This window comes from Ips typographus, linkage group LG1 (assembly GCF_016097725.1).
Source record: "Ips typographus isolate SLU linkage group LG1, UJ_Ityp_2.0, whole genome shotgun sequence".
Taxonomy (NCBI): Eukaryota; Metazoa; Arthropoda; class Insecta; order Coleoptera; family Curculionidae; genus Ips; species Ips typographus.
Window position 1 is genome coordinate 27,011,229 of NC_138422.1, and position 23,295 is coordinate 27,034,523.

General features: G+C 32.2%; 3 protein-coding genes across 12 annotated transcripts; 2 read left to right on the forward strand and 1 right to left on the reverse strand.

Annotated features, from left to right (window-relative positions):
* Nucleotides 1-493: 493 nt before the first annotated feature.
* LOC145740206 (glutamyl aminopeptidase-like) lies at nt 494-15,954 on the reverse strand. 6 transcript variants are annotated; one of them, XM_081995589.1, is made up of 19 exons: nt 14,170-14,308; nt 13,288-13,419; nt 12,522-12,641; nt 12,128-12,407; nt 5,830-5,977; nt 5,339-5,771; nt 5,191-5,288; nt 5,003-5,137; nt 4,813-4,947; nt 3,840-4,006; nt 3,698-3,783; nt 3,452-3,644; nt 3,267-3,393; nt 3,135-3,214; nt 2,927-3,072; nt 2,738-2,867; nt 972-1,085; nt 792-900; nt 494-735 (listed from the first exon to the last, which is right to left on the reverse strand). In XM_081995589.1, the coding sequence occupies exons 3-19, from the start codon at nt 12,595-12,597 to the stop codon at nt 589-591; spliced, it is 2,604 nt and encodes an 867-aa protein (XP_081851715.1). In that variant the 5' UTR covers nt 12,598-12,641; nt 13,288-13,419; nt 14,170-14,308; the 3' UTR covers nt 494-588. The 6 variants fall into 6 exon arrangements, with proteins under 6 accessions (XP_081851715.1, XP_081851711.1, XP_081851712.1 ...); XM_081995585.1 differs by lacking the exon at nt 14,170-14,308 and adding an exon at nt 13,997-14,147; XM_081995586.1 differs by lacking the exons at nt 13,288-13,419; nt 14,170-14,308 and adding an exon at nt 15,836-15,954.
* On the forward strand, nt 14,132-22,067 carry LOC145740216 (protein Wnt-8a-like). 5 transcript variants are annotated; one of them, XM_081995612.1, is made up of 8 exons: nt 14,132-14,464; nt 14,572-14,644; nt 17,506-17,632; nt 17,696-17,817; nt 20,366-20,472; nt 20,643-20,878; nt 20,939-21,224; nt 21,273-22,067. In XM_081995612.1, the coding sequence occupies exons 3-8, from the start codon at nt 17,540-17,542 to the stop codon at nt 21,491-21,493; spliced, it is 1,065 nt and encodes a 354-aa protein (XP_081851738.1). In that variant the 5' UTR covers nt 14,132-14,464; nt 14,572-14,644; nt 17,506-17,539; the 3' UTR covers nt 21,494-22,067. The 5 variants fall into 5 exon arrangements, with proteins under 5 accessions (XP_081851738.1, XP_081851737.1, XP_081851740.1 ...); XM_081995611.1 differs by having other exon boundaries at nt 14,132-14,644; XM_081995614.1 differs by lacking the exon at nt 14,572-14,644.
* Nucleotides 22,068-22,323: 256 nt separating this feature from the next.
* Nucleotides 22,324-23,106, forward strand: LOC145740226 (uncharacterized). The gene is made up of 2 exons (XM_081995627.1): nt 22,324-22,632; nt 22,694-23,106. The coding sequence occupies exons 1-2, from the start codon at nt 22,467-22,469 to the stop codon at nt 23,038-23,040; spliced, it is 513 nt and encodes a 170-aa protein (XP_081851753.1). The 5' UTR covers nt 22,324-22,466; the 3' UTR covers nt 23,041-23,106.
* Nucleotides 23,107-23,295: the final 189 nt, after the last annotated feature.

Here is a 23,295-nt window from a genome sequence, read left to right on the forward strand (position 1 = left end):
CATAAACGGAATATTGACGTTTCTAAACGTTTCATAAATTAATTGATAAACAGAGGAACAATTAATTTTTGTATTGATTCATTGAAGGATATGGCCAGATAGTAGTTGTTGGTAATAGGTGTCAATTGATCTATATGTATACAGTGTGTTCAAGATATATGCGAAGGATACATTGCAAAGGAATTTTCGAAACTGTAATAAATCCGAAGAAGATTCTCCTAAGAAGAGATCTTAATATGGATTTACAGTTAAGAGTAATATGTGCTAGAATTATCTTGTGGTTGGTTTCCAAAAACGACGAAATTCTCATAGACCTGCTAGTATCTGAGATTCTTTCATATTTACTGTTAATGGAAATAATCGTGATAACAAATTTTTTTGTTATTTTATACTGCCTCTCATAATGCCATGACTTACATTATTTTTGTTAATTTACGTTTATTACCGCTCAACAACATTAACCTTACACTAAAGTTAATAATAAACAAACAAATTCAAACAATAATATATTGCATAAAAAATAACAAAACAACCGCTAGTTATTTACTTATTTAAAAATGATTTGGTTACAAAATTAATTTAATATCTTTATTTCTTCACGGTAGATAGCCAATTTTCTACTGTTTCCCTATAGTTGGCCAGCCATTTGATGTTTTGCCTTACAGTTTCTGAAGCTCTCTTTCTGGCAGTTGCCCCAGCGCCAGCTTCTGGATGTTTAGCAAAGAACTTCTCCATCTTAATAAATAAATCCATTATTCAAAAGTTTAACCTAACATTAGACCATTATTTACCTCAACTAATTTAGTTTCTGTGGAGAATGTTTTGGAAATAGTGGAAATCATCGAACCTAAGTATCGATCGTTGAGCGTAAACCGATCCACCAAATATTCCCAGTTTTGCCTAAAAATCGACACAACAACCAAGTTTATTTTACGGTAGAAAAATTATACAACACCAAACAAATCTATTACCTTACGAAATTCCACACGAGGTCAGTGCCGATAGGGTTGGCCGCGATGTAACTCAAAACGGTGAAGTAATCTTGACCTCTTACAACAGTTTCGTTTTTAGCTAAATCCAACAATCTGAAAATTAAGCAATCAATCGGTGAAACATTTGGGTAAAAATTTGGCGACATTATGATGTGTACATTTACTATTAATTGAAAATTAGAAGGTAGACATCGCAATTTTAATTAACCGCTTCTGTCGAACTATTTAGAGATTTATAATAAATATATAAACAATATAGTAAAGTTACAACCTTTCAAAAATAGAGAAAATGATAGTTTTGGTAAAAAGTGCATTTTTGGCAAATTTTTATTTTGCTCCATAAGGTTTCCAATGCACAGCAAAAGGCATATTTGTAACTAAAAACCTTAAATTAGGTAAAATAAGCACAAAAAAAGCATTTTAAAATTTTTCATTTTTCAAAAAAATTGAAAGAATGGTGGAGTATTAGAGGTCTTTTTTAAGTACTTTTTAAGATTCAATATCTCGGTAACGTGAGGAGTTAGAAAGGCGAGTTTTGGCTTATTTTGTAGTATTTTTTATCCTCTTTCTAATGGCTGTTTAGCGAAATTGTTTAGAGTTCAAATAAAAAAGTTACAACCTTTCAAAAATACAAAAAATGACGGTTTTGGTAAAAAGTGAATTTTTGGCTAATTTTTATTTTGCTCCATAAGGGTTCCAATGCTCAGCAAAGGGTATTAGGAGTTAGGGAAGCGAGTTTGGTATTTTTGATCCTTTTTCTAATGGCGACTTAGCGAAATTGATTTGAGTTGAATTCAAAAATTGAAAAAATGAATTTTTTTCCAAAAGTACAATTTTGGCAAATTTTTATTTTGTCCCATAAAGGTTTCAATGCATAGCAAATAGCATAATTACCTAGCTCTCTTATTTGATACTATAAATTTACTTACATATAAAAGGATGAAAATTGAGTAAATAACAAAATTCTTTATAAAATACAAAAAAATAAATAAATATTATTATTATATTGAAATATAATTTAAAAAAAACGTTTGATTTTTTGAGAGTTTAAAAATAATGTATATATTAGATATGGAATGTTTTGTAATGCTCAGTTTTTAATTTTCCATCGACCGCCTAAATTTACTTATAAGGTTGAATGGACTGAAATTTATGTGTTAGAAATAATTATGAGCAACTATATGCAGTCAATATCTGAATATATTATCAAATTACGATCGAAAATAGCTATGCATTATACATGAGTATCAGAATTAATGTTACTTTACATAAAGTAAGTTCCACGTTATCATCCTACAAAAATTTATTGGAAAATCGACTTGCAAAGTTTTTTGTCAATTTATATTTATACATGGTGGCACAACGAAAAAGTCGCACCCTTAATTATGATGCTCCAAGTAGATTTTTTAGAAAACGCCGAACTTGCAATCTTTAGAAAGTAGGGAAGTAGAATAAGCTAAGGGTTTTCTCTGTTCATTGAATTAAATCGTTGAAAATAACTCAACATTTTGCTGTTTCTATTATTTCCGTGAGTAGTTGACTAAGTTCTATACTTCTTGTTTATTAAGTTTTAATAATAAAACTTTGTTCAATCTTTCTTAAGCCAGAACTATACTTCTCATGCATCTCGCTTAGAGTAAATTACTTAAATGTTTTTAAATAATTACTTTTGATATAGTTTCTTTTTTTATCATCTGTCAAAATTTACAGATAAATTGAAATGAAAAAGTTCGACATATTAGTACCTTTTTAACAGATTAACATCTTTTGTATTTGCAAGTCCGTTGATCAGCTTTAACTTCTCAGAAGCATCAGTTTCAGCCTCGTACACCTGAAGAAGTTTCTCCCACGTGGCCTCGTTTGAGTTAACCGCACCTAAAGCATACAAATTGTCAAATTTGTCAATCCACTGTCAATAACAAGCTAAAACTCACCATATTTATATACGATGCTGCGCAAATCTTGCGACAATGGTTGATTAATGTTGATAATCCACGATTTGAACTTTTCTTCCGCTTGAGCCAAACATTCAGTGTGATTCATTGAGCAGGCTAAAGACAGTACAACCACACGTGTTAGTCTGTTAAAACAATTTCAAGTTAATATAATAATGTTTTTATGTAAAGAAAAGCAAGTGAAAACCTTGTAAGGTGACTATCGTCTGTGCTTTCAGTCCAGGTGAACTTGGAGTAGGCATTTGAAACGATATCTCTAACATACGCCTAGAAAAACTAAAAATTTAGATCTTTTAATTTCAGTTTTGCAGTAAACTACCTTAAAATCGTCACTTTGCTTAGACTCTTTTAAGTAAGTGTTGATGGCTTTCAGTTTACTTGACGCTACAGACCAAGGAGCATATTCGGTCTCATTAGCCAACTGTTTGGATAAATCCAAAGGAATCCTAAGAAAATGGGCGATCTCAAAGATTCACGTAAAATATGAATTCTTCAATAACATACGTGTAAGACAACAATCCAGCTTCAGCTATGCTGAAAGACTCTTCCAGGAGATGAGTTCTATCGGGAATAGACAAGGTAGTGTAGATTTTGTTAAGGTTTAACCACTCAGGTTCTTCATAATTAACTCTGTAGTATCCCACTTGATCACAGTTAAATTTCAGCCAAGTTGCATTCTGAGGTTTTGGGATTGTTACTAAAAGTAATTTGGATATAAAGAAATATTCGAAAAAAAAGTAGTAAACTTACTGAACTCTTCATTGTAGGGAAACAGAATTAGTTCCGATGATTTACCCTGGTCAGTGACGTAGGTGATCGGGATTGTCCATTTGTACCTATAAAATCATAGAGATGAATGTTCATGCATTATGACAATTAAACATTTACTTACCCGTAAGTAGTATTTGAATCAAAGGTAGCGTTCGGATCTTTTAAAAACCGTTTTTGGCTCAAAGTGTAGTTTCCACTTGAGGCATCGTAAGTTACGTTCAGAATAGGATAACCCATTTGGACTGTGAAGGTGTCCATCATTTGGGACACGTCAAATTTCGTACCCACCTATAAAAACATAATTTGAAGTAAAAACAATCAAAATTTGTCCTATTAGTATGGTCAAAATTAGTATTCTTGTATGCATTGCTTGGTATCCCAAAAGATTTAGCTACATAAAATTGTTAATTTTACAGCCCTTCTTACCCTTGTCTATATGTCTGTGAAGCAGTCTTTAATATTAAAACTAAGGTATTATGAGTAGTAGTTAGAAGAAAACCAAAATGTTGGATGTATCAAAATGGTCAAATGATTCTTCGATAGTTTAAAATGCAAGTTGGAAGCGTTAAAATAATCAGGTGACCATAAAAGTAGAATTTTCAGCAGAATGTTCTGAAGTTACTAAAGTTATCGTTTTTGAATGTGTGAATGTGTTTTGAACAAAACCATTCAAGCATACTTAGCCAGCATTCTGCACAGTTCCGTTTTTATTTTGATACACACATTCATCAGAAAATAGTAGCATTGTCTTATAATATGTCAAGCAAGGCATATTAGGTTAGGTTTGTGTCTTTTTAAGCTTCATTTTTCATGAATTACATCCTATGGCTGAACATATTATTCAGCCATATAAAATCCAGATTTAGATCTTTTGACAAATGCATTTGAGCTGCTTTTCGTTTATGTCTTTACAAATTAATCCTTAAGCACTAAGAATGATTCTTGTTTTTCCTTGTCAAATTCGCAACAAGGTATTTTTCTTTGTAGTTCATCCAATACAAGGATAAGGAAGACCCGCAAAATTATTAAAGATACCAACTTTTTCTCTAGTACCACTACAAACTTAGAATTTTATACTATTCAAACTTTCTTACCACAGCTTGAATCTCTTCCAAAAAGTTCTGAGTGACCGCATTTCCATATCTGTACTTATTCAAATAGTTAGTAACCCCAGTCCGGAAATTTTCAGCACCGACAGTGTCTTCTAACATTCTCAAAATTGAAGCTCCCTTGATAAAAAAAATGGTTAATTTATTGTCAGTATGTCAGAACAACTATACTCACTTTATTATAAGAAATCGTATCAAATATGGAAGTAATTTCATTTGGACTGGTCACACTCACTACTATAGGATGGGAGGATAGTGTGGCATCAAATGATAGGACTGGATGTAGCTCTCCAGTTTGGAATTGGGTCAGCTAAATTAATTTTTTTTTAAATTACAAGTTTAAAGTTTTTGTAGAGCACCAACCATTTGAAATGAAGGTTCAGCTGCGTCAGTTCCTTTATACTCGATGTAGCTAGCAAATCCTTCGTTAAGCCACAGATCATTCCACCAATCCATTGTGACTACACAACAAACTATAAATTCAAAACTCAAAAAAAAATACAATACCTACCTAAATTTCCAAACCAGCTATGAGCCAACTCATGAGCAATAACAGTAGCCACTCTCTGTTTATTAGCCGAAGAGTGTGTAGTGTTGGTGTACAAAAGGGCTGTTTCCCTATACGTAACCAAACCCCAATGTTCCATTGCCCCTGACACAAAGTCTGGAATGGCCGCCATATCCAATTTTGGCAAAGGATAGGGTATTCCAAAATAATCCACGTAGAACTCAATTACTTTTTTGGCTACATCACCAGCATAGGTGGTTTTCTCTAAATTGCCCGGACTAGCATACACTCTCAGTTCAGTTTGGGTGCCATTATTATTAAAAGTAGTGCTACTATGAATAAAATCGGACACAATAAAACAAGTCAGGTACGTGGACATGGAGACGGTTTCTTCGAAGGTAACCAAGTCGTTCTTATCGTCGTAAATTTCAGTTTTCTGAAATAGAATCGTTAGCCAAGTTAGCAGTTAGTAAGTTGTTTGATTACTGCCTTACCGCCACCGGATAATTGGACAGGGCGATGTAGTTGTCCGCTCTAGGTTTCAAAAGATGGACGATGTATTTGGCTTTCATGTTGGGCTCGTCGAAACATGGAAAAGCCTGCCTGGCGTAGGTCGGTTCGAACTTGGATGTTGCGATAGTTCTAAAAGAAAATGTTATAAATAAGTTAGCGTTTAATTATTCTCGTAGCTTTTTTTATTACTAGCTTATTTTTTACTTTAGCAAAAATTGCAAAATACTACAACTGTTAGTAAATGTTTATATGTCTAGATTATATCAGTATCCGGGGTGTCACAAATTTGAGTAACAAACCAAACTCAAGAATTTTAAATCGGATGACAATTTTTTATTTGATACTTTGGATTCTACATCAAATTCTAGGTCTGCTTGACGTAAAATTTCTTTAACAATATTCAACTCTGTTTCCACTATTTAAAGAATACAAACTTTCATTTGATACTGAAATTTCTCAAGACACTTGATATTCTTATGAACGTTGTGCGACAAAATCATATTAAATTTGTATAGTTGATAATTGGAAATTTGTAAAATAGTTGAGAGTTTTTCTAATCAGGATGATTAAAAACGATGGGATAAAACTTCTGGCAATTGCTCAGTTTAACAATATAGAAGGCATTTGAGATTCAAAAACTACGTGCAGTTAGTGTATAATGTTTATGACCAAAACAACACTTATATAATAATAAGTAGTTCTCATCAAAAACCTTAAATGGCTTCTATGGTTATTAGGAATAAGAAGTTCTATCTCATCGTTCTAAATTACCATGTTTATTACACTCTTCTTTATTTCTTCTAGTTTAGCAAATCTGATAGAGCATATTATATCATTAAATTAGTAGATTTCAATATACGAGGATGTATGGTCTGCATGGTAGTGTGAAAATTAATGTTTCTTAATTTGCCCGTTCACGTTCCAGTAAAACATAATAATTAACAACTGTAAAGTTACCAACTGAACCAAAAAATTAGCCGCTTCCTTATAAAACTCTTTCAACACCCTAACACGCTTCAATGGGCGTGATAATGTAGAGTAGTAAGAGTGCTTAACAAAATTCAGCTATCAACTTTTTCCTTCAACAATTGAATGATTAGCTAAGAAGAGTAATTTACACGTTATGTAATCTGACCTCGACGTTTTAATTCGTCGGAAGTCCGGAACCTACACTAGTCGTATTATAATATGAACCTTGTTTGTTACAAATTTGCAATTTACCGGAAGTCCCGTGACTCATTTACAATTAATCGCCCTGTGAATTTCTTCCGAAAGATAAATGACCGTAAGTTTTTGCAATTTCACAGAATCACGTCTAACTGGTTTGGTTGTTGTGAAGTAACAGAAATCTCGCTAGATGGTCCGATTTCCCTTTTAATTGTCTTATAAATATCAATTTGTCGTGCCAATTACATAACACTTTCCAACTAACAGTTGCAGTATAACGATCTTTACTTTGCTATTCCGCGAATTGGATAACACTCATTCTTGTATAATGCGGTGTTGATAACCGTTAAGACTATCATTGTAAATATAATTGGTCTTCCCAGAACAATTATATGAAAGCAAAGTGGTAAAACATAATAGCCAGCTTTTATGCTGTGCACTTTTATAAAACTGAAATCACAGCAAATTTCAGTAATGTGTAATTGGTATGTATAGGCAGCGGTTAAACAATCTAATAGAAAGCAGTCACGATTTTCGTTTGAACTATTTGTTGAAACCCTAGAATAGTTGCAACTTTCAAACCCAAGAAACTAACTTTCCTATAGCAAAATGATTAAATAACCAGGTAGTTTGAAGGTGACAAGGAAAACAATTAAGTCATATTTAGTAAAGCCAGTATAAAAAGATAAACATTTATTTTTTGTTATAATGAATTGGTGCTTACAATTTAATTAGGTGAATTTAAGATGAAGTTGTACTTAGTATTTATTGATATCCTGGTAATGACGCTAGATATTATAATATTGCGCTCAACAATTCCAAATAAGACTTTTGAAATCTGTTTCAGTAAACAGAAGTTCAATCACGTTACCTTACAATGTATTAATTTTTAATGTTATTTAGAAAGTCTTTGACAATTCTAGTGAATCTCCCATAACCGATTAAAATTGTGGTTCTAGACTGGTTTCGCATTTTTTGAAGAGACTATGTCACATTTTCCAAAGCACGTATTTCGACGAAGCAAAATGGTTTTGTACCAGTTATAGACGATTATAAATTAACTGTGGGGAAGCAAAAATGCAGAGCAAATAGTGAATATTGTTCGCTAGATAGCTGATAATAGTTATGAAAATAATATGTGAATTATGATATCCTACCGAGTATTTATCTCGAATGAATTGAATCCGCTTCATCAACGAGATTAAAAATTTCAACCTAAACGAATTATAATACACTATTCTGGAATGTTTCCGTTTGAACAACACATTCGAGATTGACATGACAGCTGATAGAGAACTGCTTCTAAAACTAATGCTCTAAATTAAATTTAGTTGACTAAAGCAGTGTTAAACTAAAATAATGATATAATTAGTCATAAACTTTAATCAAAAGCAAAGCTTAACTATGGAAAAACGTGCATTTGAATTTAACCCTGAACTACTATAGTCGGTTTAGGTTTTACTTACATGGGTAAAAGTAGTTTAGGTCTTATAAACGCACCAACACTAGAATAAGATATTATAATGTTATGCAGTAGAACAAGTTTATAATATAGCTTGTTCTAGATTTTGTTGACCATACTGTAATATAATAATGTACAGGGTGTCAAGTAATCAATCATTTAAATTTTAGTCTGGTAATTCGTACTAACTGTCAGAAGATGAATTCTAGCGCAGTAGAAAAGTCGCATTAACAGCGTCTGTCAGTACAATGTCAAATCGATGCATTTTCATCATTCAAAACGTCTTTTAAAATCGAGAATAGCAACTCCGCTCATGTTTATGTCAATATAGAAGCCACATTAGTTTTAGAATCAAAATAATCTCAGCTTTCTTGACAATTGATATGAGATAAGACTTGTATAAACGTTTTTGATTTGGAAAATCCTAGTTTCAATTCAATTTAGAGTGCTCACCTTTCATGTGAAATTGAGAATGAAACATGTAAAAATTTTCAAAATAACGGACAACGTAATATTGACCGCATTCATAAAAGACAAATCGATTATCAATCGAAAAATCGGATTTAGAATCCGATGAACAAAATGACGTTTAAGTCTCGGTTTAAGTAATACTTTTTTGACCAGTAATCGATTTATTTCAGTGCATTTATAAGAAAATTGTCTAGCGATTTCTAATCGATGTGTTTTTATGAATGCGGCCATTGTCAATTTATACAGGGTTGATGAAATTGAAGCAAACGTGAGAATATAATCTGGCCTTCCACTTGCCAAATCATGATTGACTTAATAATTCAACTTCTCTATAGTAAACTGCTTTTAATGATTTATGACAATCTGTCTGTTTTTCAATCCGTACGCTTGGTTTTCAATGTTTTTTTTTGGGACCAAGAGCAAGCAAGCTGTTGTAAGCTGCCTTAAACTGAATAACTTAGCCAATGTTGGGGAAACGGACATTAGAATTTCTATTTACGTTTAAGAAGGTGTACCTTGTTTTATTTCCATTCCTGTACGTGCTCTTGTACAATCCTCCAAGCGTTTTCTCCAACACTCCCCTAAACTTAATAGCCAAAGTGAAGTTCCCGGGAAACAACTTCTCTTTCGGCTTTATTATCAAAACTTCAAACTTCATATTTTCAGTAACACTCAGTATATCATATGTCCGATTAGGTTGAGTCAAAACCACCGAAAACATCGATTGTCCTTTGCTGTTGAGCACAATCTCACTTTGAGGATGGTGTATTTTGAGCGTAATATTTACAAACCCTTCAAAGTAGTTTTTATCTAAATACGGCAACAGGGTGAGATTGTACGAAATTGGTCTAATGTCTCTAGAAAGTCTGTGGTATGTTTTTTCAGTTATGTTGACATCAGAAATGGGTTTGCTCATCCAGTAAAAGTAACCGGGAGTCATACTGCTGGTCACTAAATGTCGTCCAATAAACACTAGAGCAGTCACCAAAAGTCCACTTAAGATAAACCAAAATAGGCAACACGTGCACAGAAACGTCACACAATTTGAGTTTTTTTTCTTTTTTTGGCCGGCATGTTTGTCCCTAGGATTCGGCATTTTAATTCCGCGGATTAACGGTGCATTTCATTCACTTATAAATCGCGAGGTGGTTTTCGGAACCGCTTTTGTTAACTGGTACCACTACCTTAGCTTACCGAGAGTACGATCGGTCTGCTCGGACTTGTTTAAGACAGGTGCTTTGCAACTTGATGACGTACTAGTGTTACGAAACTGTTTCCATTGCATTATTAGTACCAGTTTGGTAGCTGATTGTTTACAAAAATTTTCGAACTGGTTTAAAGCGATTTTATATGCGGCTTTGTATCCCTATTAATCGATTATGCTTTATTAATTTACTCTTTAGGTAGTTAGATAGGTTTAATCACTTGACCGTTTAGACATAGTTGGTTATCCAACCAGTTTCAATTATTCAGGAAATATTACTATTCAGCTATTATGCATATTTACAAGAATGTGCAATAATTAGGTCGTATATGTTGCAGGCTTACATAAACCTTCTAGTTATTATTTATACATTTTTTAGAGTTGCTGATTTGACTTTAAAACAGTACGCACCTATCTCATACGACATTACAAATTTTTCAGACTTTGGAACGTAGGTTTAACAATGATGCACTAACTTGGTAATAATTAAGAATAATAATAGTTTACATTGCAAAACTGTTTTTGCAATACAAGTCGTAAATGGTAAAACGTGTTCTAATGTAGGTACAGCAAGTAACAGATAGGTAAGTCCAGCTGAACATTTATTTGTATTGTCATGTCATAAAGCAACCAGATTTCACACAATTTGTTAGTATAGAAATATGCAATATACAAAGCAGTTGGCGATGGCGTTAACATGATAATTTTAAAATGGTAAAATTTACATACATGTTCAACTTTGTATGTACCTAAGTAAATTTGTAGCACTGACAGTAATTTTAGATAATTAAGAAAAACTGAAGAAAGTTCTTAAAGGTATAAACAGTATGAGCTCCTTGAATATAAACAACTAATAGTTGGCTAAGGTGTTGCTAAAGTACTTAAAACGTTGTTATTTAATAGAAGGAAAATGGAAAGAAGAGTGAAATTATTACAGTTGAAGCTGAAGACAAAAAGCTTGCAGTAACGACAGAAGAAATTCCTAAAAACCTTGTATGTTGAAGAGCTTTTTAGAACTCTTTGACACAGTTCGTGAAACATAAAGATACAGGATCGTGTAATAAAAACAGAAAAAAGACGGGAAAAGATGAGGGAGAATTTTCTGACCAGATTTTCCAAAATTGTAACAGAAAAAGAAAAAACGACAAGTAGCAATTAACTAAAAATATTGCTGTATTTAAAAATAAAGTCTAATGAATAAGAAAGCAAAACATGAAGATGAAAGTGAACATATTCTTTTGTGAACATATTTGTATACCTGAAACAAACAAAAATTATAAGAAGAAAGACAGTAAAGCTTACGAAGTTGTATCTGAAGAAGAAGAAAAAAAAACAAGACAGAAAAGGAAAAAATGCATAGTTACCTGAACTAAACCCAACAAAAAGAGTAAATTTTTTGAAATACTAAAGTGTTAGATATTAGCTGAAAAAAATGTATTTTTGAAAAAAGAAAGTATATGAGTTTTTTAAGTCTATTTTGAATTCTAGTATCAAAGAAACAAATTCTTGCTTATGTTATAGTAGTTTACTTTTTGATAATGACCATTTTTTCTGTGTTCTGTTATTAGAAACCACTGACCTGTTATAGTAAACAAGATATCCAGTAGACGTTTGGCAACATTGCGCTGATAAAAAAAATATAAAAAAATTTAATAACAAAAATTATTATTAGTAAATTAACTTATGGCGAAACAAAAGAAAATCACTTAAGTACTTGAAATACCAAAAAAGATCGGCCATGGAGTGAAAGTAAAAGCAATGAAACCTAACAAATCAAATAATATGGGCGTGCATAATTCAATGTAACAGACCGTTATCCCAGGCTTTATTCACGTTTATCGCGATGATTAAATCAGCCTACAAATCCGATAAAAAGCGAATTTTTTGCACTTTGCCAAACGCAAATTAGTACGCAACCAATCCGGTTAATGAACCATCAATTTAATCAAAAGATTTTTTTACAGGCTGTACTTACGTCACTCCCTTTTTACTCTTGTAAGAGCTGGTGTAGAGTCCCACGATTCGATTTTTCATGTCACCATTAAATTCTATGGCCAAAGAATTTGTAGAGGTGGTGAAGGTACTTTCATCTTTCTTAGTGATAGTGATAATTTCATAAGGAGCATCCAACTGGAAGTTCGCTTCTTCATCATTCACATTCACTCTAGTAATGTTCAGACCGTTGCTGTGAATCACCAAAGTATTGACTGGTTCTGATAGTGATAATTTTACAGTGACATTTCCACGAAAAAGTCCTAGAATATAACTCTATGAATATATATTATTTAATAAATTAATGTCAGTTTTATGTTGCTGATACTTAATGCAAAATAATTGAACTGCAAAGGGTTCGAAAAATAATCTCTTACCAGTTTGAAGATCTGGAAATAAGTACAAGTCGTACAAAGTTGGTTTAACTGAGGTAATTAAACGGTATTTGGACATTTCCGACGTTTTTGCTTCTGTTCTGGCTGCTAAAGTTGTGGAAACTAAAACAAAATTGTATTTATTTTGTATTCACATTATTAAAAAATTATGTAGTATGCAAGAAAGCAATGTCACAAAATTATACCAAAAATCAATCAAAATTATGATCACGTCACAGCAGGTAAAGTTTCAATTTTTGTCAAACATCAAAACGTAATTTTTATAAAAAATATCTCTTTATTAGAAGCCTCTAAAATTCTTTACTCTCTCCGATGCATATTTAATATTTACCAGATTTCTTGAGAATTATTTTGAAGCTGTCAGAAGCATCTAAAACTGTTCAAACCATTATATTAATATTGCTAGAACGAACTTTTTATCCGCTAGAAAAATCATTTTTGACAATAACCCAGTCACTTATTTTATACCAATACAAGAGCCACAGAACATTCACCACTTGATGGAGACCACAACGTTTTGCTGCTTACAGAGTGTTTGCGGTATGCCGGTATGTCATAAAAATGTTAATTTTTCTGTATGTAAAAATAATAACAGAAAAATAAAAACAACTTTGGTTTTCGACACTTTCCGAAAACTGCGTAAATTCATCACAACCTATCTAATAACTCTCTCAGGTAAAGTAATTTGAACGCACAACAACTTAATATGAACCAAAAATTACATGCAAGAATCACAAACTTTACTCACGAAATTGGTTATCAAAAAATGTCAGGCTACGTGGAGAGCTTAATAACTCACTAGATACTCGTTTTGCTACTCCAAACCTACGGATTACTCCACTAGTGCCGTAACTGTTAAAGTTGGCTGATTTAATAGGTGCTGAAACATTTATTTTGATTAACAATTTAATTTAGGTTATTGATTTGGACTTTACAAAGTTGTTTACTTTGGAAAGTAGTGATGCTTTTACGATTCGCAAATAAGAAAAAGTTTTGCTTGAGCTACTCAAACCAATATGATTAATTTTTTGGTATTCCCTCTAAGAAAGTGCTTAAAAATGTTCAACTTGTGATATCACAGTAGAAGAATATTTTCTTTTACTTTCAGTTACCAATAAGTAATATATTGTTTCCTTTAAGCACTAAATAAGTCTAGATGAAATGCAAATAAATAAAAAGACAAAAAGAAAACATAATAGAACAAATAAATTATTAAAGAAGCGTTGTCATTTTAATCTAGAATTTTGACACCAAAATTAGTATCTCTTTTAAAAAAATAATTGTCATGTTCTTTCTTCTCTCATTTTTTGACATGTTTTTTTTTCTATTTTTTTCTATTCTCCCTTATATAAAGTATACCTTTATTTTTGTTTATTTTGATTAAAAAAAAACTACTCAACCATGTCTAGAATTTTGATGTATAAAGCACGTAGCGGCAACATTGCTACTCTACTAACCTAAACAAACACGGTGAAGCAACCTCATTATAGGGGCTCACATTTTCTAACAGAAAAACTAAGCAGACCGGTGTCCACAACGGACAATGTAACGATTATAGCCAAAAAACTACGCAAATACAGGCATTACATCTACAATAACCAGATTGCAGATGACGTAATTTTGAATTTACCTTAAATCACACCACTATAGCTAATCGCACAAAAACAGCTGATTAAAACCCGGAGAATTGAAATGTCACTAGGCGCAGTTGCCAAACTGACTATCAAAAAAGTATTACAGTTTTTGTATAGAAATTTATCGTAAATGGCTAGGTATTGGCGTTTGGCTGATTAGACGCAAATGTGATCAGTTTTGCCTGTTTTTATTCACTAGTATTTGTAGCGCGTCTTTGTTTGACTTAGTATAGTATACCCAAAACCAAAGAAACTAATATTAAAATGAGTTGAGCGTCAGTCAATCACTCAGTAAGTTTCTAATTAAAGTTTTAAAAATGGATTTTTAATTTATTATCAATTATCCAATGATATTCTTTTGTTTTTCATGAGAACTATAATTCAGTAAATCATTCAAGGTATTCTGTCTATAATGATAGATGTCTACAGGGTGACACAAATTCGTGTCTAGGTATGGGGATCTCGAAAACGGTAAGAGATACAGAGTTGTAGTACACTTCCGTAAATATCCGAAAAAATACGAAATTTTGGAAAATCGTTTTTATTTTAATGTAAGCTTAGTTGATGAGATAATTTAAATTTATTGACACTTTGTCATTGCAACATTTTTTCCTCTAAAATTTCGTCACATTTGAATGGAAACGGAATTTTTTTAAATGAAACCACGTTTTTTTAAAGCAAATTTTGAAAGTGTTTTGTTTTCTGATTTAAATGACGTGCAACTTGATGAAAATAACTCTACTAGAAAAGTTACAAAATAAAATAAAATCGACTTATCTGAGCTTTTTCACACAGGTGCTTCGTTTACCTGAAAAATGTAATTTTCCAGAGTGAATGTAAGAATAAATAACGTCAAAGATAAAGAGTGGGTTTTAAAGAACAAAATATGCTTTTCTACTAGGTTGTTAGCTTATCCGATCATTTTACTTTGAATTTTGCTATATGCGGTGCTTAACATATTGCAAGTTAAAATTCGAAATATGGAAAATGCTCAAAGATAACTTTGAATTCATTGAAAAATGCTCACCAACAAAGCAGTAAACACAACAACATAAAAAAACAGACATAATTTAGTTAAATTAAGTAGAATATGTTTTGAGAACAGTAAAAAGAATAGAACACAACTAACAACAATTAGTGACAGAGAATGGAAAGTAAAGTCGATAAAAGCGCAAACCAAATTTAGGTGAAGTTTTACTTAAAACGAAATCAGTGCTAAGGTTTAGTTATTAAAGAAAATCTTGCAACGTCGTTTATGTCTAACAGATGTGTGCTTAAAACCGGATCCTACTTATCTAATCTAAATATCCACTGACATCTTATTTTTTTATTGAGCTTTAATAACAAAGTTGTAAATTTTGACAATATCCCCGTAACATTTTTATCGCACTGCAACCGCACAAAAGCACTTTGTAGACATTACCCCTTATTGCATCGAGTACGATTTAGGTCTCTTTCTCAGAAGAACCCGTTACTAAAAGCAAACAAGACCTGTCCTGTCCGCTTTTTTTATGATGGTTTAACAACCGGAAGACCAAAAAACACCTTTCATTCATAAATCGGGGCCTATAAGGCTTGTGCTATTAGCACAAAAAATAGTCGGATACCCAGGACACCCTTTTTGAAGAATACCTAATTCTTCGGTTGATCAAACAAACTTACTTAGTAAAACATGTATAGTCCAGTAATAAAATGGGCTATTCGCCATTTTGTAAAACACTTCACGCGTTGTTTTAGGTCACTACGTTCTGTAACACTGGATTACCTACCAATCAGGTATACCACGATAACGCAGGTCATTGTTTGGGTACCACTTCTTAAGGTTGACTACCCGCGGGTCATTCTGTTAAAATGTGTGTTTTACTTAATCAGTTTTTGTTTACATTTTTTATTGCATCTTGTCTAAGAAAAGATTTATAAGGGTTATAATTAGACGTCCGAATGGTACGGTGCTTTGTTGCCCTCTTTTCTTTGGTTTCAGGGTGTAAAAGCGTTACAACCGACATTTTTAACCTGACAGCAGTTATGATCGGACCACCCTTGCTGGATTTAGTTATTGGTTAATAACAGAACAAGTAATTTGGAAAAATAATACAAAAACCCATTACAAGTGTAGGTGCACAGTGTAGATCTATTTTTTCCAGAAATATTAATTATGTTTTGAAATGATTTCCATTCAGGATGTAAGAGAAAGCTTAAAGTTAAAAAAAAACAAGAATATTTTTTAGATTATCATCAAAAATGCGTTCTTCAAAATGCAAAATTGATGTTAATGCAGAAAAGTGCCAATAAAGTTTTTGTTAGATGAACCAGAAAATAAGTTAAATACTTTTTTTTTTGGTAAAATATAAAGCTTAACAATCAACACTCTTAAAACGGAATTAAAAAACTTAAACCTCAACACCCTGTATATCCACAAGAAAATATTCTGGGAGTATAGTTTTGACAAAATGACATAATTTTTTGGACTCAAGTTTGTATTAGCTAATTTTTATATGAAGCAAATAATTAGATGCACTTTTTATCAGTAGTGGTCGGTTTCCAGACTCACTCTGGATAAACTCAAGAAAATAATGTTTTTCATCATAAATTGTTTCTTTGGATATTGTACAGGATGTCCCAATAAGTCCTAACCCCGGCTATTTTTTGGAAACCTATATAGAAATAGAAATATATAGTTTATAAAAATAATAAAAATATTCAAGCTATGTGGTGTTCAAGAACGACAACTGACAAAAATACTCTTTAATTTTTGTGGAATTACCCATTTCCCAATTTGATCAACGTTTAGCTTTAATTACCGTTTACTTGTTATGGTTTAATCGTTGGTCACCTGATTTGGTTTATAATAAACTTTTTACCTTCAATTCGATTATATTGTGGGTCATGTGACTATTTTTATGTCAATAATTGATCCTTAATGTTTTCATTGTTTTTGTTCAGTTTTACCTCGGATTTACATAAAAATTGCATTCTGTAAGTCACGTAACTGTTTTCACAACTCCAGTATTCCAGTAGACAAAGTTATGAATAAAATTAGTTGTTACCGTTTAGTTAATTTTATTATTTATTAAAACCTAATAAAGAACTGTATTGTTATGAAAATATTTTGGGACCAAATAACAGACAGAAACGTGCAAAAATTGCGAAATATTTCAAACCTTAGGCGCCATAATAACCCTCTATTATTACACAGGGTCCGAGGACAGCAGTTTGGGCAATAAATTGGTGAGCCCTTAGATACAAAACACCGGTGATTTTATAACACCTCCTACCTGACTCCCACAGCAAAAAAATATTATATTATCCAGAAAAATATTTGCCATTTTTAGTTTTCAATGTGCCTTCAACGAAAACGGAACGAAAATGTCGGAAAGCGGGTTTTGGGTGGTTGTGTATGTGCTTCTTGCCACTAGTAATCTGGTTACTATGTCAAATAAGTTGGACGAAATTATGCAGGTAAGTGGAGCTAGATATATACCTATTTTGTTTTATATTATGTTTTTTTGTAATTTGTTTTAGCGCACTGAAACCGACCCTAATGTGGTTAATAGTTTTAAAATTGGGTTGAATATAGCTTTAGATCATTGTCAAAATAATTTCAAATGGGACCGATGGAACTGTCCTAGAGAAGACTTTGACAGGTAAAGTTTAAAATCTAAAATAATTTTCCATTCTTGAAACCTGACGGCTTGGAAGGAACCCTGATTTTTTTTTAAAGTTTCAAAAGCGTTTAATAACGATATTTTTAAATATACAGGGTAATTCAAATTCGACCCTCACCATTGGGATCTCAGAAACCATAAGAGATACGAGAAAGTTTAAATTGGGGCAAAGTTGCGCAATTTAAAGCTCAACCAAATGCTGTTTTAAAAATTTTGATTTTCCGAGTACTTCCGAAGATATCCGAAAAAAACTGAAAATTTGATTTTTTGTTTTTATTTATTTCTAACCTTATTTGAAGAGATATCCCAAAACTAAAAGCATCTTTTCATCTTTTCATTGCCACTTTTTCCTAGCTATTCGATGATGGATTCAAATTTGCCACACGACGTTTCGTTTTTTGTCACTCATCATCAACTTTCTTTTTTCTTATGGGCGCCATATTGGATTTTTAGCCCACCAAATAGTACGTTTTATTCTGATTTTAGTGATGTATAATAACTTATGATTTGCTTCATAAATAACAAAATAATTCAATAAAAACTATTTTTACTTTAGTTATTGGCTTTGAGTTAATGGGCCGTTTTAAAAAATGTCATTATTTGACAGTACTTGTCAAACACGATAATTCGGACGATCATTAGAGCGTCAATCATAGTTAAAAATGTATCTAGAAAAGAAATCCCCGCAGAAAATGTTATTATTATACAAGCATTGCTGAATTATTTAGGTTAATCAGAGAAAGAAATTTGTTAGTATTATCTATAACTTAAAAGGCTTATTTATGTTTCCAAGAGAAAGATCATCATTTTAGGAACTTAATTTTTTGCCAAATTTCAATTTTTTATAATGTTAAGTGCAAGTTTATAGTTATTTATACAGTAAGTGACAAACCATTTTTTATTCATTCATATTTATTAGAGTGAATAAACCGGTTTAAGTCACGTGTCTTATACAGTATTTTATTAAATTTCGACTTTTTATATTAAAAAAAAACTAAAATTACAGTTCTATTAAATTTGCACCACGCCCCGTAGATGTAACATTGATGTTTGTTTGTTTACATCTGTAAATAGGCGAATGTCATTCAGAGTGATTTAATAGTTATTTATACAGTAAGTGACTTAAACCATTTTTTATTCACGAAAATAACAACTAGGTCCACAAGCGTAGCGAGTGGCCTAAGCTCTTCGAGTGAATAAACCGGTTTAAGTCACTTGTACACCTTTGTGACTAAGTATGTTCAGGCCAATTGTGTGTGACAAGTACTACCAAGTAATCTTCATAAAACGTCTCATTAACTCAAAGCTAACTAAGGTAAAAATCTCTAAAAGCTCTAATGATCGTCCGAATTATCGTGTTTGACAAGTACTGTCAAATAATGACATTTTATAAAACGGCCCATTAACTCAAAGCCAATAACTAAAGTAAAAATAGTTTTTATTGAATTATTTTGTTATTTATGAAGCAAATCATAAGTTATTATACATCACTAAAATCAGAATAAAACGTACTATTTGGTGGGCTAAAAATCCAATATGGCGCCCATAAGAAAAAAGAAAGTTGATGATGGCTGCCAAAAAACGAAACGTCGTGTGGCAAATTTGAATCCATCATCGAATAGCTGAGAAAAAGTGGCAATGAAAAGGTGCTCTTAGTAGTGGAATATCTCTTCAAATAAGATTAGAAATAAATAAAAACAAAAAATCAAATTTTCAGTTTTTTTCGGATATCTTCGGAAGTACTCGGAAAATCGAAATTTTTAAAACTGCATTTGGTTGAGCTTTACATTGCGCAACTTTGCCCCAATTTAAACTTTCTCGTATCTCTTATAGTTTCCGAGATCCCAATGGTGAGGGTCGAATTTGAATTACCCTGTATAACAACATTTTTGTCAGTGCTGAAAACGTATATTCCTTTAAGTAATTTACTCGTTATTAAAAGTAAAAAGTTTCTTCTTCAGTTTCCTGTCTTTGCTTCAAAACGAAAAAATAATTGATAATAAGATTGGTAATATCTATATGAAACTTTTTATAGGATTGTCATATCTGCCTAAGATTGTGTTAAAAAGGCTAAAAACTCAATTAAATTGGCTGAAGATAAATCAAGTATGTCAACTTCTCATAAAAATATCGTAAATAGTTAGCATCTGACCATTTGATCAGTATCCCTTGAAGAAGCTGGTAAGAAACATTTGAGCACATTGATATGTAAATTGTCTGAAGATTATGCTCAATGGCCACTAGAAAACACTGAAGTTTGTCAAGCCAGAAAGAGGAGATCGAAAATACTTGGATAAACCTTCTGGGCCTGATGGTTTGCTTTATCAAAGAAATACTTGTTTAGAAATTATAAAATATGACTTTGAACATGTGACTGTCACATAATGTAGAGATTTTTAAATATTTTCTTTAATAAGCTGGTTATTTGTTATGTTGGCAACTAAACGAATATATGGGTAATATGACATGCAACCATAATTATACATAATACTGGATAGATGATTATTTATATTCATTTAACTTTCAGAGAAACATTCAATGATAATCCAAAGGAATCTAACAGAGAAAGTGCCTTTATTCATGCTATTATTGCAGCAGGAACTGTACATTCAGTCACGAAGAACTGTTCAAAAGGTTTGTATAATTTACACTCCAACTGAATTGTTGAGTATTAAAAGGTAGTAATTGAGTATTAACTAACAAAAAACACGGTTTCATTTATAATGGGGACTAGAAGGTTTAGGTGTAAAAAAGCCGAAAATCAACTGTAATTTTTCATTCATGATACCGTTTGGTACGTTTAGGTGAACTCGTAGATTGCGGTTGCGACACAAGAAAACCGGAAAACCCACCCTACGAAGCGTTGCACAAAGTTAGCCGTAAATCAAACACTACACAATCAATACAGTGGGCTTGGGGTGGATGTTCTGATGATATCACTTTTGGCACTAGAGTGGCTAGTGAAGTGTTGGAGGAATCGCAAAAAAACCTTACAGTGCGTTCGTATGTCGTGAAACACAACTATCAAGTAGGCAAAGAGGTATTTTAATTGTGACAACAACTTTCTGAGCTGAACATTAACTTTTAATGGGTCTTGTAGATAGTTAAACAGACTATGGTGAAGAAGTGTCGTTGCCATGGCACATCTGGAAGCTGTTCAATACAAACTTGTTGGTTGCAAACTGCACCATTCAAAGATGTTTCCAGGAAATTGTACGAAAAGTATCGGAAAGCTGTGAGACTGACTCCAGAACGAGTGTACGCTTTCGTGGCTTTGAGTAACTCTATCAAAAGAGAGGACATAATGGGGGATCCTCCAGCACCTCGAAATGCTTTAGTCTATTTAGATGAAAGTCCTGATTATTGCCTCCCTGATGTCAATAAAAGTATGTTTACTGATTTTTTTACTTTCTAGAAACAGAGTTTGTTTGTAGATTGGCCAGGCACTATGGGTCGTTCTTGCTCAAGAGTCAAAGAAAATGGTACGACCTTTGCGGAGAAAAAAAGTTGTAGAAACTTGTGTAGATATTGTGGACACACAGTGAGAAGAGAGAAAAGGATCATTTCGAAGAGGTGCAACTGCAAATTTCAGTGGTGTTGCGCAGTTAAATGTGATTTTTGCACTGAAATTGTAGAAGATTTCTATTGTCACTAAAGCAATAACCACCAAAGACATAGTATAGTAATTTATTTTCGTTACATTTAAGTTAGATTAAAAAAAAATAATTCATTTTCGACAGTTTAACTGAAGGGTGAGATTGTAAATACATAGTGTTGTATGAATAATGTATTATTTGTTCTATTGGCACATGCGATTAAAAATTATTATGTCAATTTTTTTAGTGCAATTGAAAGCAAAACCATTTAATGAAAGACGTTTTCTTCTTTGTCACACTCAAAAGATACTTGGTTTTGTACATTTTGATGCTACATTTTCTCTAAAAATTAATTTTTAGTAAACCTCTGTTTGAATTTTTTTGTTATTTCCAAAAAAATAATTGTTTCTACTATTTTTGTATGTGTTTGAAACCTAATCAAATATCTGGACAAAACTGGATGAGTAGGGAATACATTATAAAACCAAATTAATTTAATAAATTATTATGCACTCTATTATATTAATAATTTAGAACCACATCATATGGTTAATAATTTGGCATTGTGATACTTTTAGATAAGCACACATTTTCTTGTATGTGAGTTTAAATATAAAATTTTTACAAAAACCAGTTTCTACTTATTATTTTAATATGGATTATTTATAATAATATATTAGCTTTGTGGTTTATGTCAGAAAAAAAACTAATTACCAAAATATATTTTTATGATATGGTCACCAGTTTTTGAAGAACCTTGACCCTTCTTAACCGTAATTTAGATTTACAACCCGCAGTCAAAACATTATGGTAAATTTAGAGCGGGGTTCCATTTCGCTTCAAAAGCAAGTCTTTTTAGTCACGGTTCAAGATCACTATCACTGTAACCATTTTACCACCTCTATTCTTGAACTTGTTTGTCGTAATTTCTCTACGAAGCAGAGATTGCGAACTAGACGTTGCCTGAAAACGGACTGAATTTCTTTCGTTTGTAAATATCAGCGGTAATGCTTACTACCCGTAGCTGAGGTGATGGTCACTAGTATTTTGGGGATTTTTACCACTGAGTGCGTTTGTTTCCTATGTATCGTCACGGTGGTCATTCTCTCAAAGGGTTGTTGCGGGGAAGAACAGCCAAAAGAAAAGATAACCGATTTAGTTCATGTGGAAGATGATGATAGTTTAAAACAAAATGGTGGTAAGTTGACCAGAAATTGTGTGTAAAATTGAACTCCTTAATTAAGTTTTTCAAATTTTAGAACTTTTCCGCGGTAATAAAAAAACTAGCAATCAAGGCTTTATGAATAGGATCCTACCATTGCTGATTGTGCCTTTTCTGATCTCATCGGCCCTAATACCAGGAATGCTGATTTCCATCAAGTTCTTGCTAGTCAAAGGTTTGATTACCGGAGCCATAGCAGTTGTGATTATGTTGCTCAACATGTTCAGGGCGAGAGTGAATGGAGGTGGTGTGTTTAACCACTACGCACCCGATTTGGCTAAGGAACATTACGGTTATGAAGGAGTTGATGAACCTGGTGCTTACGTACCTAAGAAACGACGAAGAAAACGAAGTGTGAATATCGATTTAAGAAGATTAAAATAATAGTGAAAAAAAAATGTAAACTAAAACTTTGTTACTAAGTTATCAATAAAATGATTTTCTTTTCTACTTTGATATGTTTGAAGAACTGGAGAGATTATTTTGTTTTGAATTGAATCAGATATTGAAATAGCTTATAGTTTGTATCTACCCCCCGCCACTGGGGGTAATTTGTATTGCAGGTTGCAGGTTATCAACCTTACAAATTATCATTTTAAATTGGTGCGAAAAACCTGGTCAAATTTGTATAATAGGTTA

Coding starts and splice junctions, on each gene's coding strand:
- LOC145740226 (XM_081995627.1), top strand. CDS start 22,467: ATGGTCACTAGTATTTTGGGGATTTTTACCACTGAGTGCGTTTGTTTC. Junction 22,633..22,693: donor TAGTTTAAAACAAAATGGTG/GTAAGTTGACCA, acceptor TTCAAATTTTAG/AACTTTTCCGCGGTAATAAA.
- LOC145740216 (XM_081995611.1), top strand. CDS start 17,540: ATGTCGGAAAGCGGGTTTTGGGTGGTTGTGTATGTGCTTCTTGCCACT. Junction 17,818..20,365: donor CCTAGAGAAGACTTTGACAG/GTAAAGTTTAAA, acceptor TTTAACTTTCAG/AGAAACATTCAATGATAATC. Junction 20,879..20,938: donor ACTATCAAGTAGGCAAAGAG/GTATTTTAATTG, acceptor TGGGTCTTGTAG/ATAGTTAAACAGACTATGGT.
- LOC145740206 (XM_081995583.1), bottom strand. CDS start 10,044: ATGCCGAATCCTAGGGACAAACATGCCGGCCAAAAAAAGAAAAAAAAC. Junction 5,978..9,463: donor AGGAATGGAAATAAAACAAG/GTACACCTTCTT, acceptor ATTTTCTTTTAG/AACTATCGCAACATCCAAGT. Junction 5,289..5,338: donor TAGCTGGTTTGGAAATTTAG/GTAGGTATTGTA, acceptor TTTGTTGTGTAG/TCACAATGGATTGGTGGAAT.